We start from the raw sequence: 18,485 nt of genomic DNA on the forward strand, positions 1-18,485 counted from the left end.
GTGCCCAACGACATGTGGTACCCAGTAGGACAGATTCCTTTGAAAAGCAGACCCCAAAGCAGCATCACACACATAAATTTCCAGGAACGTGTTACACTGGTGCTACTGTTCAGGGAACTTAGTGGGGGGAAATGCCATGCAGTGGCTCCTGGCCTCCATCTCCTTAGTTAATGCATGATATTATTTATTAATAACTTGAGAAAATTAGCATTATAGCTTTTATCCATAGCAGTAGCTTTATTTCAAAAGCAGTAAGTTAGAATCAATTTGTGGAGTAGGGAAAGACAATGTCTATGTATTAGTTTGTTTTATTGATTTTATAAAACTCGTTATTGGCTTTTCCTCATCAAATAACCCCAATATAGCTAGAAACAGTAGAGTTCTTAATAATTTCATAATGCTTTATTTGGCTTTTCTCCCCTACAGAAATAATTTGACTGTAATAGAAGCTATAATGGTTAAAGGACAAGGAACAACAGAGAGCATGAGGATTGCAGGCAAGCCACCTGGGCCGGGCAGTTCTTTACGCTTTAAAATCACGGAATCATTATTAAAAGACTGCACTGAAAGTAAGTCTTCTGTGGTGAAGCCAAACATCAAATCCCATGCAAGAGTGCATGAGAAAGAAACTAGACAATCTCGTATTTTAAAAGCAAGAATGAAAGAAGTGAAAGTAACTGAAGTATCTTTGTGAAACCAGCTGAGCCATATGCTGACACCATTTTCTTGTTAAATAGTAGTCTAATTTTAACTGCATTTTCCTCTTTATTTCAGAAACGAAATTAAAGGAACCAAACTTCACATTGAAAAGAACGTTCAAGGTGGAGAATACGGGGCAGCTTCAAGTTAATATAAAATCCATAGAAATCAGTGGATATTCATGTGAAGGATATGGATTTAAAGTAGTTAACTGTAAAGAATTTGCACTAAGTTCCAATGCCTCTAAAGAGATTGTCGTATTGTAAGTTAACTTATGCTGAAGACTGGCACCATTTTCAGTTTATGGGGCAGCGGGTGGTTGGAGTTTCTATACCTAGCTTTGTATATAGAAAATGCTCTTTTTATATAGTTTGCCAGAGGTTCCTGGAGCACACTGAACACCTTCTTTACATAGATTTCTTCTACGTAAATGAAATCCGTCAAGCCGTTTACCCCTTCAGTTTAGATAAATTTATGTAAGCTGTAACAGTGCTATGTTCAAATATCTCTCAACCAGCTAAGATACAAATGAGTTTCATGCACTTGACTTGTCTCCCCACTTGTGTGAAGGGAAGAGCAAAAGAGCTACATGTGGATATAAGATACACTCATGCGTATCTTGGTTTAATAATGCATACACTGGCATGCCTGAGGAATGGGGAACCAGCAGCCCATGGGGCAGAGACAACCCATGGAGCCTACTCCCTCTGGCCCCTCCCTGCCCTCTCCTAGCAACAATTATGCTTGAACAAAAGTTTATATTAGAGTCAGATGAAGTATGTGTCAAGTGGTATATAGCAGAAGTTGCATGAGGCTACCCATCACTCTTAAAGATAATAGCCTTTTCCTTTATGATAATGGCTATTACATTTTCTTTATTTGTCATGAAATACTAACCGCACCATCACATTTGATACAGTTACTGAAGAGCCGAATGGGTTGGGGTTAGGACTCGCATTGCATGACGGAGACAGGAAAGCAAAGAACTCTGGGAGGCGGGCACAGTCCCCTTCAGTTTTTTTCTCTCCTACCTGACGAATCAGGTCGTTTTCTCCCGGCTCTCTCTGATTTTCTCTGTCAGCCAAGTGCTAACAAATAAGAGATAATTCTATCATATTCCTAAGCACCACATTTCTATTTTCATTTATCTCCATAAATGATTTTTATTTCTACTTACCCCCATAAAGATGCACTCTGTGTGCACAGTTAATATTGGCATGTGCAGAACTTATTAAATCATAAGAATTAAATTGCAGCATTAAAACCTGCAGAGAGTTTGAATCTAGATTTAGTTATAATTAAACAACCCCATTGAAATCAGTGGGTCTGGGCCTAGATTAAACCGTTTTTGTTAGGAATGGGGAGTGTTTAAGTGCAAAAATTCACATGTGAGCCCCCACTTCTCCTTTCAAGATCTTTGCATCATGACTTTAATCTAAATTCAAGCAGTAACTATTATTAGAGGCTTATTTGATCTGCTATAGATGGGGATGTTGAATCCTAGATTGACTCTAATGTAACTGGAACGTGTGGATTTGTTATCAAGTGTATATATATAATCTAGATAAACAATAACAATCCTTTACTCTCAACAGGTTTACACCAGATTTCACAACTTCCAGAGTCATCCGTGAACTGAAACTAACCACAACAGGAGGTTCTGAGTTTATGTTCATATTAAATGCATCCCTTCCCTATCATATGTTAGCAACTTGTGCAGAAGCTCTGCCCAGGCCCAATTGGGAGCTGGCACTGTACGTATTAGTCTCAGGAATAATGAGGTACTATACACAATTTTTTAATAGTTTTTTTTTATAATATACATGTATTTCTATGTTAATAAATCAAATATGTTAAGAAAATGCCATAATATTTTCCTTTGAATATGCATATGTAAGAAATATTACCTAAGCAATATATGTTGGTTGTCAACAGTGTTGCAGTGGGGCTTACAACCAGAATATGCACAGACAGCAGAGAGCAAAAGTCACATTTTACCTGAGTAAACTCATTAGCTCCTGTTGCATAACCATCTGCATTTAATTGTAATAACTAGTGGGAAAACCTCTCCAAATCCCATGAACATGGAAATTTGTTGACAGTTACAGCACATGATATACCAGTAGCAGTTCTGTTGAGAGTTGGTATATGCAAAGCATGGAGTCGCATAGTAGTCGATCTTAGAGAGATAGATTGAGCAGACAGATGTCTTATTATTTTAATAACTTCTTACAAATGAGCTAGAAGCAGTTGAAACGAGTGTGAGTCAGTTTCTTACCGCATATCCCATTTCAGCAAACACAGTAAGCTGGGAAACTCCTGGGAGAAACAGATCCTAAGTTTGGGCATAACTTGCTGAGCGACAGCACTTTCTCTGCTGGGAGTCCCTCACTTAGGAATTCAGCTTCTTGGGCAGCTTGCCAGTACATTCAGCTTAATAATTCGCAAGTTGCCTTTGTTTTTCCTACCAGATTTAGTCTTGCTTTTTCAGGATCAGCGTCTACGCTTGTTCCAATAATAGGTGCTTATGGATGTCTTAATTATATAGTATGTAAATGTTACTGGAACTTGGCATTTCAGTACCAGCATGGTGGGGGGTTGTGATTTGTGTAGGTGGGAGTAAAATATTGTTTCTCTTAATTTGTCAACAAGAGATGGGCTTGCCTTGTGTCTTCAGTTTTTCCAGGCTATGATGGCAGAAACACTGATGCTTTACTTACTTGTCTGTTGCAGTGTGCTCTTCCTTTTGGTAATTGGAACAGCCTATTTAGAAGCTCAAGGAATTTGGGAGCCATTCAGACGACGCTTGTCCTTTGAGGCATCCAATCCTCCCTTTGATATGGGAAGACCATTTGATCTCAGGAGAATAGTTGGAATTTCATCTGATGGAAAGTAAGCTCTTACTTATGAATTGGATGTTTGCAAAGTAGCATTTCTCACCAGTATATGTCACTCTTGTAAACGAGGCTCCTAGCCTCACAACTTGAGCAGATCACAGGTGCAGCAAAAATATCTATGGAATTTAAAACAACTGATGCAGAATGGTCTTTCAGACTTTATTAGCTTGGAAAATACATGATGGATAGTTGAATAGTGAATAGTTGTTATCTTAAAACTAGAACATCAGTTGCAAACATTCTCAGAAGCTGGTAGATATATCTTGATACTATATAGGGATTGCGTCTTATGTTTTTGTATTCAGCAGCAGTTTAAGTGGTAACTTAACTACTTAATGTAACACTAGTATGTGGTTCTGCTTGCAAAAGCCATCATTTGTGCAGTAGTATATCATCACTTGATATCGTGCACATCTATTGTGCACTTGGGTATAACACAGTAAGCAATGCATCAAAGCAGTCCTTGGATAATTGCATACTTCTATGGAAGCTGCTATGCAATACTACCTAAATGTAAGAATTACGTAGAAAATACATAAATAGAAAAGAGTGAAGAAATTGTGATAAAGGAGGAGGAAAATGGGAGTCAGGAAGATGCTTGTGTGGAATGATGTATAAATTACTGTTTTTCAAAAACAGGGATTATATATCAATTTTGTTGGTCTCTGTAGCAAGGAACTATTCTTTGATAGCAGGGCATGTTAACATGCTGCTTTAGAAATAACTCACTTGTCTCTTGATCAAGTTTTGAGGCCCAGTTTAGCACTATACACTTATATTTCCTGAAGCTATGTTGAACCAGCCATTTAGATGCTACCTAGAAACATTAAGAACTACTATTATCCTTTGCTAAATGGGTTGGGAACTGTGCAGCTACATTTTACTAAATATATGAGAAGTAAAAACAAATTTGATCTTCTTCCAGCTTGAATGCACTTGGATCAGATTCGAACCACAGCTCTTCCAGAGGAATCTATGGACCAGGAAGTTCCTCATCACGATCCAACGCAGGAAGTAATAAGCAATGCAATTCATCTGCACACCTGCACAGCAATAGAAATTCAGTCGAAGTTGAAAACATGAAGTATAAAAACAGTTCAAATGTTGCTAGTAGGACTTCTATGCAGGCAGGTTCTGCACAGTCAACAAACAGAGCAGGTTCCCTCTTCCTGGACTCCAGTTCTGCAACTCAGAATCACACAGCAGGCAGGAAGTCCAGGGGTGGAAAACAAAATCTGCACTCAAACCAGCAACACGCTCCAGTCTTACTAGAGCAACATTTGTCACAGCCACCAGCAGTGCCTCACCAACAAGAGCAGCAGACTGAAAACTCCCTGCCGCAGTCGCAGCTTCCTACTCCTTCACATTCAGAATGTGCCAGCAACACGAGGCACAGCTCAGAGGATTCCGACATTGCTGCTCTTATAGAAACCATGGACAAAGACTTTGATCATCCAGAATCCCCTTCCCCAGATGTGTTTACAGAGCAGCCCCCATCTCCAGTAGCAAAAAACAAAGGTAATAAACTCCTACTTCACCCAATTAACTCTTATCTTACGAAGTGTGTACATAAAAAGTTGTATGTGCTGGGTCAGACAACTCTCTATGGGAGGCGAGACAAGAGTCTCTGTCATCTGTTTCCCCCTCTATGACATTTATGCACCTCTCTGATCGAAACTTGTCCTTTGTGCACTTCTTATGTGAAATAATTCTCTTTTAAAAAAAGGATTCAGTAAAGGCTTTTGAAACGACCACACACTTTCCCTGTTCCCCGATAGCAGTGGTTATTTGAATAGGAGTTCCAGCAACTTAAAGAAGCGAGGAGAAGTGTCAGAGAATTTCTACTAGGCTGCGCTCATATGCAGAGTGGCGGTGAACTTGCTTTCCTCATGCTAATGCTCCTGTTGTTTGTTAAGGCTAAGTTAAAAGATTAATGCGGGGGTGGGAAGTGTTTTAGGCTCCAAGGACCAGACCCTATGACTTCAGAGAGTGAACAAGGCCATATGGTACAGGGGATCATGGTGCTGTTTGTACTACATACATCTGGGGTGTGGGAAGTGATAGAGGAGGAAGAAATGTTCAAGAAAGCTAGTAAGTGGTTTTGTGTCCCTTTTCACGTACTTTGACTCCTGAGGATTACACTCTTAATATCCATTTTTAGGCAATGTAGCCCAGAGGTAATGGGAAGAAAAGTTTGAAAAACAAACCCTGAAGAAGCACCCTGAGTTGTGCTTGACTTATCAGACTAATGCTGTAGAATTTTGAAGTATTCCTGTGCTTGAATGACTTTTTAAAAGTAATAATACATGGGTAAACATGTAGGGTTGTATACAACTCTGTCCATCCAGAAGAGGAGCAGACTTCCAGTTGCACAGCAAGGCTTCACTTTCTCTCTCTGCAACATCCTCCCAGACCTTCAAAATCTTCTCCGGAGGGTTGGGGGGGGGGCCTGCAGAAGGGAGGAGATGAAGGTGCAGCCTTGCAAGAGTGGATGTTTGCTCACACAGGGTTGAAGTCTGCCTGTAGAAACTTGTAAGAAATTGTTGTGTAGCAGCCAACTCATCCAATAGCACTGTTCTGTACTGAATGCTTTAAGACTAAAGCCTGCTTGCTAACACTAATAGAAAATGCAGGATTTCTGAAGGAAATAGATATGATGCTGAAACCTAGAACCTGTGCAAAATGTATGACTGTGAGTTAAGCAGAAATAATTATTAGTATGTTTAAACAGATTTTATATATGTATATAGCTTTAATTCTATTTTTGTCAATGTTTAATTGTATTTTAATGGTTGCTTTTGCTATATTTTTAGTTGTTCTTGTTTTTATCTGCAAGCTGCCTTCAGTCCCGTCAGGGAAAATGTGGGGTATAAGTAATATTAGTATTAGTTTGGGGTGGGGGTACATACTCTGCATTTTGCTTTCTTCATAGTTATATTTTATAGGGATTGCCAGTAACATACCAATTGTGCAGTAGTTCCTTTGTTAGCACATTGTAGCCAGAAAGCTAAGGGAAACTGCATATCATCAGTGGCCAGTATCTGTAAAACACAGTAAGGTGTGTGAAATCCCTTAGACTTCTTAAATTTGATACCACCAACTTCAGAAAGTGTCTCTGAAATGAATTGCATCCCGCATGAAGTAGTACAGCTGACCTGGAGTGCGGTGTGCCAGGAATGTTCCTCCACTGAAGTGTACTGGTACAATTCCTAGTGTATGATGTTCCCAGTGGACTTTGTCCCAGGTACATCACGGTGATGAAAGGGTGTTGTTCTCTACAGCTGTCACAGATCACAGCTGTTGCTAATTGGAAGCTGCCTTTAATACCCCAGGGAAAGGAAAACCGTTTCAACGCAAATCTAAACCCCAGAAGAAGCGGGAAGAAAAGGAGAGAAGAGGAAAGGGAAAGCAGCAAGAGGATGAACTGAAGGATTCTCTTGCAGATGATGACAGTTCTTCAACTACCACAGAAACTTCCAACCCCGACACAGAAGCACTTCTAAAAGAGGTAGACTTTTTTTTAAAAAAGGGGTGTCAGATGAGAGAAGATGATGAGTCTGGGGGTTTCATACTTTAAACTTTCTACTATATTTATTCATTAAGAGATTTAAACTCCACTTCTTCCCCACAAAGTGTCCCCCATAAGGCTGCTCACAAGAATTGTTAACAGCTTGGTAATGGAAAAACTCAAAAGCAGCAGCAGGAAAAAAACACCACAATATACCTAACCAAACTCCAGAATATTAGAAAACATAGCCACCTAATTTGTAAAACGAAAAGCGCAGTAAAACAATGCTGCATTTATTGAGCATTGATTCAAGAGAAAAGGCCAAGCAAACCTCCTGGAAGGTACACAGTTGGGTTGAAAACGTCCTGTAATGCATCCCTACCATCTCTCAAGGCAGTAGGATACAGAACAGGACCTTCCCAGAAAACCTCAGTGAACGGTCAGAATCATGTGGGAGAGGATGGCCTTTCTCAAAACACCTAGCTCCAAACCATTTAGCAATGATGGTAATCAAACTTTAAGACTGGGCTTGGAAACAAACTGGGAGCCAATGAGACTAAACAAAATTAGAACAGCAGCATTTTTGTACCAGCTATGTTTTCTGGTCACACTTCAAATGCATCCTCACATAGAGCATACTTCGGTAATTCAATCTGGATTTGACCAGGGCCTATGTGGCAATGGCCATATTTGCCTTCTCCAGGAAAGGCGCACACAAACTTGAAAATGTGTCAAAGCATTTCTGGCAATCTAGGAACAAGGCCAGAAATGCTTTCTCCAACCATGAAACTAGTTTTTGAGGGGAGCACAACCCAAGAAGTTGAACATTTGTCCTCCAACCTAACCTCCTAGGACCTGCCCTGCATTAAAAAACCAGAGCTAGCACAACGTGGTACCCGGCTCCTAGGCCCATCCCTGTTCCATAGTCCAGAAGGGTACTGTGACTGATGTAGAATTACTTCATGAAATTACACATCTACCATTTGATTTTTAAAATTGAACATTTGGGAGCAAAAGTAGATGAGATACCAAATGTGTGGTTTTTAAAAAATATAATAATAATGGTAGGTGGGGGGGCACAAAATTCATTGGGACAAAATAACATGTGGGGAGGTTTACCCCTTGCCTCCCTTGGTGCAGTCCTGATGAATATTGCCCCTTACTCTACTTGCTACATCTACTTGGTAATAATGCATGTAGCATCATGTCTAAACTGGCCTTTAGATATCACTAAGTAATTCGTAGAATTTACTGTGCTCTAGGTTCAGTTAAGTAACTTAAAGGAAAAGCTCTCTGCTTACATTTTTTAATATAATTATCAAAGCTGTTTTGTGAAAGAAATGGGGAGATTTAGCTGTAATGCATATTGTTCCTAGAATTGTTGTCTTCCTTTTTTTAAAAAAAGCTCCTTTTAATGTATTATTGTTTACTTAATATTTTTATTGGGATTTGGTTGGCTGTTTGTAGGAGCCAGAAAAGCAAAAGGGAAAACAGCCAATACCAGAAAAACAGGAAAATGAAATCCAAGTAAAACAGAAAAGCAAAAAGCTATCGCTTATCAAGAAAGAAATCCCGACAGATGTGAAATCCAGGTACGCATAGAAATATGTTAAAGCCATCCAATCTGCTTTCCTAAGTAGGCATGAGGAAATAAAGTTCCTGGCAGCAGAACTTTGCATCAGTCAGCTGAGAGAAATGTGTCACACGCTGCAATAATTACCATTTCTTCTCTGTTAACGGGGCTGAAGAAAAGGAAGTGGTAGTGCCTGGGCACAAGAAGAATGATAGATAATAGAAACTGAACAGAAAGGGGAAACCTTGTAATTATGGGAAACTCTGCAGAATAAGAAGCCTGCTTTTTTTTTTTTTTGTAAGCAAGAACTTAGACAAATAGATTTGGAGAGACACTTCTCCATTTGTTTTTCCTAACAGTTAAGACAAAGGGAGTCGGCTTGGAGAAGATTAGAGAAAGCTGTTTCTCTTCTGCACACTTTTATATATGCAAGATCTTACTTTGTTGGTCAAACTGTTACAAGTAATAACTTTTTTTGGATCATACTTTTATTACAGTTCCTTTGAGATGTCATGTCCTTCGTCACTCGACAATAAGCAGCACAAAAGCTTTTCATCCAAGTTGTCTTCTCAGCATATGTTCGCAAATGGGTTCAAACCAAGAAACCTCCAGAAAACAAAAGGTATTCTTTGGCTGTTCAGCTATTGATCAAGATTAACCTCTGAAACTTTAGTGTTAGCTGTTCCTCACTGGCTGTACTTGTGATGCTGAAGTGCTATATGCCCTACAAACTACAAGTTTATTTTTTGTTTTTGTTTCTTCTTCTTCTTAGGTATCAATATGAAGCTTATGGATAATAGGCCATCTTCACTAGCAAAGTTTTTCTCCAGTGGTTCTGGTCAGGAGCTGGGCAATACCAGCAGCTCAGAAGGAGAAAAAGATTCTCCACCACCAGAGTGGGACTCAGTGCCAATTCACAAGGCAGGCAGCTGTAAGTACTCTGGGCATTAATTTAACATTAGCAATAAGCTTATGGGCAGTGAATCAGTTCAATAACAAAGGATTTGATTTCTTTTTCCATTTGAATGCAATTCTTTGTGCTTAACATCAGAACAGCATATGATTGCCACAGAGTTCTTGGCACAAAGGGATAACGGAGGGCTTGTTTGGATAAGATGCCTCTGCTGTCCAACTTCTGTCCCCTGAACTCATTGCTGATAATATACTTTTTGTTTTGTGATTTGTAACAAAATGGATTTATTAAGCACACTAAATAATAATAAAACTCCTCAAGAGAGAGATTGGGGGAAAGGATTGTTTCCAGGCACTTTATGTTATACTACTTGGGTGGCTTCTCCACTGAGAAAATGTCCCTTGTGGGGTGCTCCTTCCCTGTACAGGGGCTTTTTACCCACTCTGCCTTTGCAGCATCTACAGCAGAGCAGTTATAGTGAGTGATCTGTAAGAGTCTGTTTAGGCATTACTACTCCCTTCCCAACTAAGGGAGATGTTAGGCCAGGGAGAAACTGGCAGTGGGATTTGGCTTGTACTCTTACCAGGATAATGGGAGGTCCCAAGAGTATCCAAATCAATTTGGGTATTCACCTCTTCTTACAAGCAAGGAGTGGGGAAATGTGTACGTATGTCAAAGGCATTTTCTCCTCCTGTCCCCACTTCAGCACTGTTTTAGTAACGTGCATGAGTGAGAGTTAGGGTTGCCATATTTCAAAAAGTGAACATCTGGACACAAAAGCTGTTGAACTCCCCCCCCCCCAAATTTCCAAAAAAGGATAAGTTTTTAACCTTCTGAATTTTTGAAAATTCCGCCCAGACACCATTTTTTGATGGACGAATCTCAGCTATGTCTGGGGAATTCTGCATGTATGGCAACCCTAGAGTTAGTTCCTTTTTTAAGGTTAGAAGTGCAGAACTTGGCAACCTCAACTTTGCCACTTTAGGTGGTGCAGAATATCTGACTTACTAGGCACCAAACTGAAACTTGTAGTTGCCTGAAACATTATCAGACTTGGAATAAGTTAACACTATTAAAATCTGCTCTTCTGGTGGGAGGTTTAATTTGTGACTGGTTTATTTATTTATTTATTTAAAAAGTTCATGAGGTATATCCAGTGCTGCAACGTCCCCATCCTCCTCTCCTGCCCCCTTCAGCTGCACACACCCTCGAAATCATTTCCAGGAGAGGAGGGGACCCCCTTCAAAGCAGGGTGTGTGTGTGTGTGTGTGTGTGTGTGTGTAGGGGGAGGAAATGAAAGTCCCATTGTACCAGCAGAACTCCTGGCGCAGCACTGGATACAACCACAAGTAACTGTTTCAAGACTGACTTTGTACAATGAAGTAATAAAAATAAGCTATCTCTTATTCTGGTTCCCAGCTACTGACAACCTTTATAAGCTGTCCCTACAAACCCTTAGTGCAGATGCTTTCTTGAAACAACGACAGACCTCACCAACTCCCGCCTCGCCATCTCCACCCCCTGCATCATTGGCCTTTGTGCCCCGAAGCACTTATAGCAGTATTGTGAACAACTGCAGGTAAGTTCAGGTGGTCACTGCATAACCAAGCTCAACATCTGAAGGCAAGAAACTTCTGTCATTTTTTTATTTATTTAGCTGCATTACCATTTTCAGTTCCAACTTTCAACAAAGATGAGTATTTAACTTCTTTCCTTCCTAGTTTATGACACAATCTATTGGGATGAGCCCAGGGTCCTGTTTTCTGTATAACTTCTGTAGGGGGCCAAGATCCAAATCTAGGTCTGAACAGCAGACAGGAGCAAAGGCAACAAATTATAAACAAAATGAATTAGGATGAGGATAAGACTCTCTTGATATGCTGAAAGATACATACTCTCATCAGCAGTAGAAGCAATCCTAGCTCGCTGCATACACATCTCAGGATGGTTTTGGCTAGAACTTAGTGTCAGAAGTGGTGAATAAAAAATGTGGATGTTTTCCTATTCAAATACTAAAAGAAAAATAGGTTTTAGGACACAATATCTGTGTCAGCCCTTAGTTTGGCTGTATCCAAATCACCAGATTGGTGCTAAGCCCTTAATTCACAATTTGTTCCTCTTTAACTGGACCTTTGGCTGATTGACATCAAATGCCTTTTAAAAATGTGTTGGGTAGGGAGGCTTTATTGGGTTATTTTTGTTTTTAATTTTATTATGTATTTTGTATTTTTATATTGTGATTTTATGTTGTAACCGCCCTGAGACCTGTGGGTATAGGGCGGTATATGAATTTAGTTCATCATCATCATAGTAATAATATCTCAAACAAGGCAACCAGTGATGTTAGATCACTGCCTTGAAATATCCAAACCCTAGCATATTAACTTCATGGTAAAATCCAGTTCAGGTAAGCTCTAAAGAACACCACATCCCTCCTCCTCCTCCTCGTTTTCTTTCAGTGAACCGAAAAGCAAGGTGCTCAGTGGTGCCAAACATAAGGTGGCAAAGACAGCTTCTCTCCCTGGCAGGAATGGAAACCCTACATTTGCTGCTGTAGCTGCTGGTTATGACAAGAGCCCAGGTAAAACACAGGAATCAAAAAGCTATAGCTATTTGAGGGTGTGATTGTTCTGCTGTCTTCATATGCTCATTTAAACTCCATTGTTACAGGTGGCAGTGGCCTAGCAAAACCTTCACCGATGAAGAGCGAGGCATCTGGCTGTATGAATGTTTCACACACAACCGTTGACAGTGACGGCTCTGACAGGTAACTTGAATTAATCCTTTGGAAACAGAGGCTCAACAATGGTGGATATGGTAAAAAGCTGCTTTCCCTTTTGCACCCCAGTTAGAAGAATATGTCTATTAAAAATCCTATACTTTGCACATAGAAAAATTCTCACTTCATAATTTGCCTATCCAAAAAAAAACCCTTCCGTTTTGTGTTATTTTTTATTTTTTTAAAAAATGTTTTAAAATTTGGATGCTGGCTGTTTAGCATAGCATGTTTGTAATTTGACAATAAAACAACAAAACTGAAATCCAGCATTTCCTCTTCTCATAAGATACTGAAAGATGGGGACCAAGTGTGCACTTCTCAGTTGTGTGGGCATTTTAAAAAATGACAATTTAGTTAACTTAGTTAACTAAGGATGTGACTGTAGGCCTACTTTCAGCTACAAAACTCACTGGCACATACCTGTAAATAATCAGTCGGGAATTCACCCTTGGCATTTTTTGTCAAAATTGACAGTGTGTTAAGATCATTATTTGTTGTCCATATGATATTTGGCTGTGTTTTGGTGGTCTTCACACTGAAGTGACCTTATTAATGAAAACCTCTTCTCCTCTGCTACACTTAGTTCTGGTTTGTGGAGTCCTATAAGCAATCCTAGCAGCCCGGATTTCACACCCCTCAACTCTTTCTCAGCATTTGGAAACTCCTTTAACTTAACTGGAGGTGAGTGGTATATTACAGTAGTTAAAAAAAAGGAACAGAACAATATGCCATATTTCTCAATTGGCTACCCTGGCCAATCTTTCCTAATGTAATGAGGATCACTTCCTTTGAGAATGTTTTTGGCAGTGTTATGTTTTGGAAAATAAAGAATGACATAAAATATTAAAAATACCTTTTCTTTTAACAAAAAAACAATATTTTTCTTAATTACATAAATAATCACACACTTCAATATACCAGGGGTGTGTGGGTGTGGGTGTGGGTGTTTCAGATAAATAAATAAAAGCCAGATTCTAGTGGCATGCCAATTTATTTCAATTTTATTGATTGAGCTACCTGTCAGTTACCATGCAAACAGTGGAGAGTCAGGTAAGGATCTTCCCAGTGGGTTGACTGCGCATCAGACTGCTTTAGAGTTCAACATGATGGAGGGAGATGTAGGTGTCCTCTCCCCAAGGGGAGAAAAGAGCAGGGCTTTACTCACCACCCACATTGGAGGTCTGATGATCAAAGAGATCAAAGGTGGGGCAATGATAAAATAGGGGGAACATGATCCATGGGAAACTATGCCACAATATAGAATCTCCAAATTGCTGTAGGAAATAAAACCTCTCAGCAAATAAAGCATGGAGATTTAGGAAATGGTTAGGGGGACTTAATAACTTTTCTGTAACAGCTGTCAAAGTTCAGTGTTTGTCCCAAGAATTGTATATTTGAGTTTATAGAGTCTGGTCCCATGGAACAACAAAAACAAATCAAAACACCATAGAATCAGTAAGCTTTGTTGGGGCAGTTAGCGTTTAAAAATGTTCAAAGGAAGCTCTCCTATTAGAAGAATTATTCCTCAGATATGGTTGCTCAGAGCAAGAAATAGAGAAGGCACAGCACCACAATGATCTAGTAATGGCAGTCTTTCACATAAAAGGTCAGAGCAAACATTGGGTCATTCAACTGGATTGCTGTATGGGCAGCTCTTTCTCACTTAGTTGTGTTGTTTAGCACTTGTGTTCTGGCTTGCAAATCAGGCTAAGCCAAATGCTGGCTCAGCATGAATGCAGGAACATGTGGACCCCTAATATGAATTTGCAGCTGTCTTACTTCTTCCTGGCCCTTTTTGCTGCCACACTGTGCTGAGCCAACACAAAGTTTGGCTTTGCGTGTTTTCCAAAGCTGGGATCATCCTTAAGCCCTCTCCCAATTAGTCTTGCACTTAGTCTGAAGAGCTCATAAGCCTTCATTCAGAGAACATACTAAGCCAGATGTTGGCTTGGCCTTGACTAGGGCAGGATATGCAGTCTTCTGCTTCCATGTTTGTGTATGTATGTGTTGGTATAAAGCTGTTGATTTCATCTATGAAAAATAATATTGTGCATAGATTTTTCAAGACAGAATGTAACATGGATGTTTTGTCTTATTCTCCATTCCCTCAACTTAGAAGTTTTCAGCAAGCTTGGGCTGTCGCAGTCTGTTTATAGTCCAGATGTTCAACGAAACTGGACTGAGCTTAGTAATGTTCCTTCATCCATCTGGGACTCCTCAGCTACAGATCTGATACCTCCCTGGCCCACAAGTTCAGGATCCCCAACTCACACCACTTCAGTAAGTATATGAATATGTATGTATGTATGTATGTATGTATGTATGTATGTATGTCTGTCTACTACTCCATGTGGTGCTCTTTTTCCTGGTAGTATTGAATACTTGTGTGTCACAGCTCTTGTCCTTATTTTGTTTTTTATTAATATAGTCTATCCTTGGGAACCCAAGCGGCCTGTGGTCTACCACCACCACTCCGTTCAGCAGTTCCATTTGGTCAAGTAATTTGAACAGTAGCCTTCCTTTCAACACTCCTGCTAACACGTTGCCAGGTATTGATCTTGGGAGTGAAAACACCCCTCCACCAGCTGCTGCTGCCCCAATAGTTAGCAATCCTGAAGACTTGGGACAAGCATATAACCCTTGGCTAATTTGGAGCCCTGCAATCGGGAGAAGAAGCTCAGATCCTTGGCCTAATGTGCATTACCAACCTGAAAACGGAAATTAAGAACAAAAGGACTGTTGTCCAGATTGGATCATGGTAAATTCTGTAATATGCCTGGAACATAATTTGCAGTTTGCTGCCATTCCTACTCAGATCCCAACATGGTTACAATCTAGTCATACATTCATCACTTTAAAGTCTGTCTTGAGATTATGGTAGTATAAAATTACTGATCAGCTTGGAAAAGTTTGGATGTGGGTTAAAAAATCCTATAAGACGATAGTCTTTTTTTTTTTTTTTTTACCAACTGCCCATTCTGTTTTTTAAACACTTGGCAATTTCCAAAATGCAGTGATTTTTAACTACCGTGCTTGGTTTTTAATTTCCCCCCAGTATTATGCTCTCAAACATAATTTTTAAGAGCACCTTGTGCTAAAAATGCAGAGTATTTTTTTAAAAATAAGGCTCTCTTTGTTAAAGGCTCTACGAATGTAAAAACCTTAGGAGCAAATGTATGCGCATACTGTTCAAACTATACATTTTATGTGCTGTTTGTACATTTGTAAACCTGAATGCATTTTTAAGTTGAACTGAAATGTGCATAGCCAATACTTGTGGATGAAAAAAAAAAAGATTCCTTGTGCTTTTCTTACCAATACAACTTCAAGTTGTACTTGAAAAATAAAATAATGCTTTTTTTCATTTCTGCCGTATGTGCTTCTGTGGAATGCTTGAATTTCAAAGATTTGACAGCCTTTCTGGAAAAGTTTTAATATAAGTGCTAATCATTAGTGGCATCTCGGGACAGGCTTTGGAAGTTTTGTTCATGGGAACAACAGTCCACCTTAAGCACATTTGTTACAAAAACAGTTGGACTATGGTGAACTCTAGTCCCTGTGAACGTCAGCTGCACAGGAAAACATTGTATAAAAATAGCCATGCCATGCAAACTAAATGGCAGCTACAGTGTGTTTGCTGGCAGTAGGCTTGGTGACAGCTGTTGCAGCACATCTAGTCTGCTGCTGAGTCACCAAAGAGAAACTGTAGATGTATCCTCTTTTTACACACACCACACAGCCCAATCCTTTGTACTTCCAAAGTGATGTATTCTGCACAGAGTAGAATCATAGAATTGTAGAATTGTAAGGAACCACCAGAGAGTCATCTAGTCTAACCCTCTGCAGTGCAGGAATTTTTTTGACCAACGTGGCGCTCGAACCCATGACCATGAAGATTGAGAGTCCCATGTTTTGTTGACTGAGCTATCACACAATCAAAATCACATGCAAGATCACAGGTTTAATTATGCCAAAATCTGGATATCCTCTCCTAACTGAGACAGTATAGATATTGATAGATGGTTAAAGAACTGATTTAAGTGAAGAAGAGAAGAGAGTTTATCTTCTAGAATAAACTTTCACACATGAAGTATCTGGGAGCATTCTTTATGCTATTTGGAGTACAGTGGACCCTCGGGTTACATTACCTTCGGGTAACGTAACTTTCGGGTTGCGAACATGGCAAACCTAGAAGTGTATACTTCTGGGTTTTGCCACGCATGCATGCGCAGAAGCAGCGCCTCGTGTTGCAGACTTTTCGGGGTACGTAAGGACCCCCAGAACGAATTAACTTCGTATCTGGAGGGTCCACTGTACAAATTTAATATTTTCCCGAGGAGCCTTGCCTAGCTGGAAGCATTTTAAGGTAATCTTCTGATAAAACTGAACTGGAAGACCTTTTTGCTACAAACACAAGCGTGTGGAATTCTCCAGGGTTGAACCCTTGTAATTGAACTTAAGTTATTTACAATGAATCTGGCATATAGAATAATGTATATGAGACCTGATAATTAAGAAAGACTATCTCTCATTAGCCATATTGTATCTAATTTTCATTAACTTACTCTTTAGGAAGGATGAAGTGGGACAGGTGCAAGCACCTGCATTGATGGCACACACATGGAGAGCCAACCTTTAAACACTGGTTTTAAAGGTTAGGGCTGTCTAGTTTTTCTGCCTTGAAGAATGTAAGGATAACACTTACTAAGCAAAGTGGAGTTTTATAAGCAAATCAGAGGCCTTCATTTTGGCTGACAGCATATCAACGTGCCGATTTAAGGCTCCCTCGCTTCTTCACATCTCATTTCTGCTCATTGTTATATGTTCTCCTCCTGACTTTCTCTCTTCATGCCATTCTTCTGGGTCATGTCCTTTTCCTAGAATCTTCTGTGTTCATTGGTCTGTTATTTTACCCCGCCACCTGCCTGTCTCATCCCTTTGAACTCAGCCAATTGCTGCCTGAGAATTAACTGTACTCACTATGGCAACATTAGTTCATTGCAGTATAGAGCATGTACATTTAAAGCAGGCATCGAGTAATGAACACAACACCATTTTTTCATTCTGCTGTTCTGCTTGTGGAATTGCATTAGCAAAACATGACTCCATATGCATGCAATGCGTCTTGTCTCACTAGAAGCAGGGGCTGCTCCTTCCTACTTTCTGTATGTGTCTGCACTTAGTCATCTCAGTTAGACATTTTAGAACTGGTGGTGTGTTAATGCAGCCAGCAGTAAAACAGCAGGTGTTAATAAGTTTAGTATTAGTGCATTAGCAAGTATGATGACAGTGCCTTTATGCCTGGAAGAAGGCGGCGCAGCCAAATGCAGACTCCAAAGTGGATTCCAGTGACAGAGGCACTTAGTTACAAGCAAGCAATTTGTCAGGCTGCAGAAAGGCCATTACTTGGCATGCTGGCGTCAACTCTTTGGAAGCACAATAATTCTAAGGTTGTTCCTACAGTTACGCTGTGCTCTTGAGACATGTATGCAGCTGATGGTAAAAGTATGAGAAAAGCAACTTGGGGCTCAAGACAAGACTGCAGCTGGGAATGGCAAGTAAAGCACACGTAAATGTGCAATATGTTTCTGAATTTATCTCTATTATTTCATTTAGCAGCTTGGTCCAGGGAGGTATTTTGTCATGCTTCTTGCTTAGTCCAGGTTGCTGCAAGTCAAGCTTTACACAGTTAGAAAGATTACCTGGCATGCTGTGGTTCTGATGGTAAAGCATGACAATTTGTTTTGGTTTTGTTCTTTCTCTCCTTTTGTTACCTGTAATTCTCAAGGAGGCTCACCTGGCGCCTTTGTTACATATCTTTAGGCGCCAGGCGAAAACATTCTTCTCCTCCCAGGCCTTTGGCTAATTTAATAATCTATAGTTTTCTAACGGGGGGGGGGGGTATTGTTTTCGTTTGCTATAATGTTACATGTTTTTTGGGTGTGTGTATGTGTGTGTGTGTGTGTGTGTATCCATGATCTTTGGATGAAGGGTGGTATAGACTCATAGAACTGTAGTTGAAAGGGACCCTGAGGATCATCTAGTCTAACCCCCTGCAACACAGGAATCTTTTGTCCAACTTGGGACTTGAACCCTGAGATTAAGAGTGTCATGCT

The 18,485-nt window shown here is 39.9% G+C and overlaps 1 protein-coding gene across 1 annotated transcript in view; it reads left to right on the forward strand.

Annotated features, from left to right (window-relative positions):
* Positions 1–15,733, forward strand: part of TMEM131 (transmembrane protein 131) — a 67,294-nt gene extending 51,561 nt beyond the window's left edge. The window contains exons 27-41 of the mRNA XM_083437567.1: positions 427–569; positions 775–961; positions 2,295–2,480; positions 3,433–3,591; positions 4,522–5,114; positions 6,929–7,104; positions 8,572–8,696; positions 9,175–9,299; positions 9,450–9,608; positions 11,010–11,169; positions 12,050–12,171; positions 12,261–12,357; positions 12,953–13,050; positions 14,486–14,649; positions 14,798–15,733. Of these exons, the coding sequence (XP_083293693.1) occupies positions 427–569; positions 775–961; positions 2,295–2,480; positions 3,433–3,591; positions 4,522–5,114; positions 6,929–7,104; positions 8,572–8,696; positions 9,175–9,299; positions 9,450–9,608; positions 11,010–11,169; positions 12,050–12,171; positions 12,261–12,357; positions 12,953–13,050; positions 14,486–14,649; positions 14,798–15,094 (2,791 nt within the window). The 3' untranslated portion in view covers positions 15,095–15,733. The remainder of the gene's footprint in view (positions 1–426; positions 570–774; positions 962–2,294; positions 2,481–3,432; positions 3,592–4,521; positions 5,115–6,928; positions 7,105–8,571; positions 8,697–9,174; positions 9,300–9,449; positions 9,609–11,009; positions 11,170–12,049; positions 12,172–12,260; positions 12,358–12,952; positions 13,051–14,485; positions 14,650–14,797) is intronic.
* The last annotated feature ends 2,752 nt before the right edge of the window (positions 15,734–18,485 follow it).

The sequence above is a fragment of the Podarcis tiliguerta genome, assembly GCF_965153285.1.
Source record: "Podarcis tiliguerta genome assembly, chromosome: 4".
Lineage (NCBI taxonomy): Eukaryota > Metazoa > Chordata > Lepidosauria > Squamata > Lacertidae > Podarcis > Podarcis tiliguerta.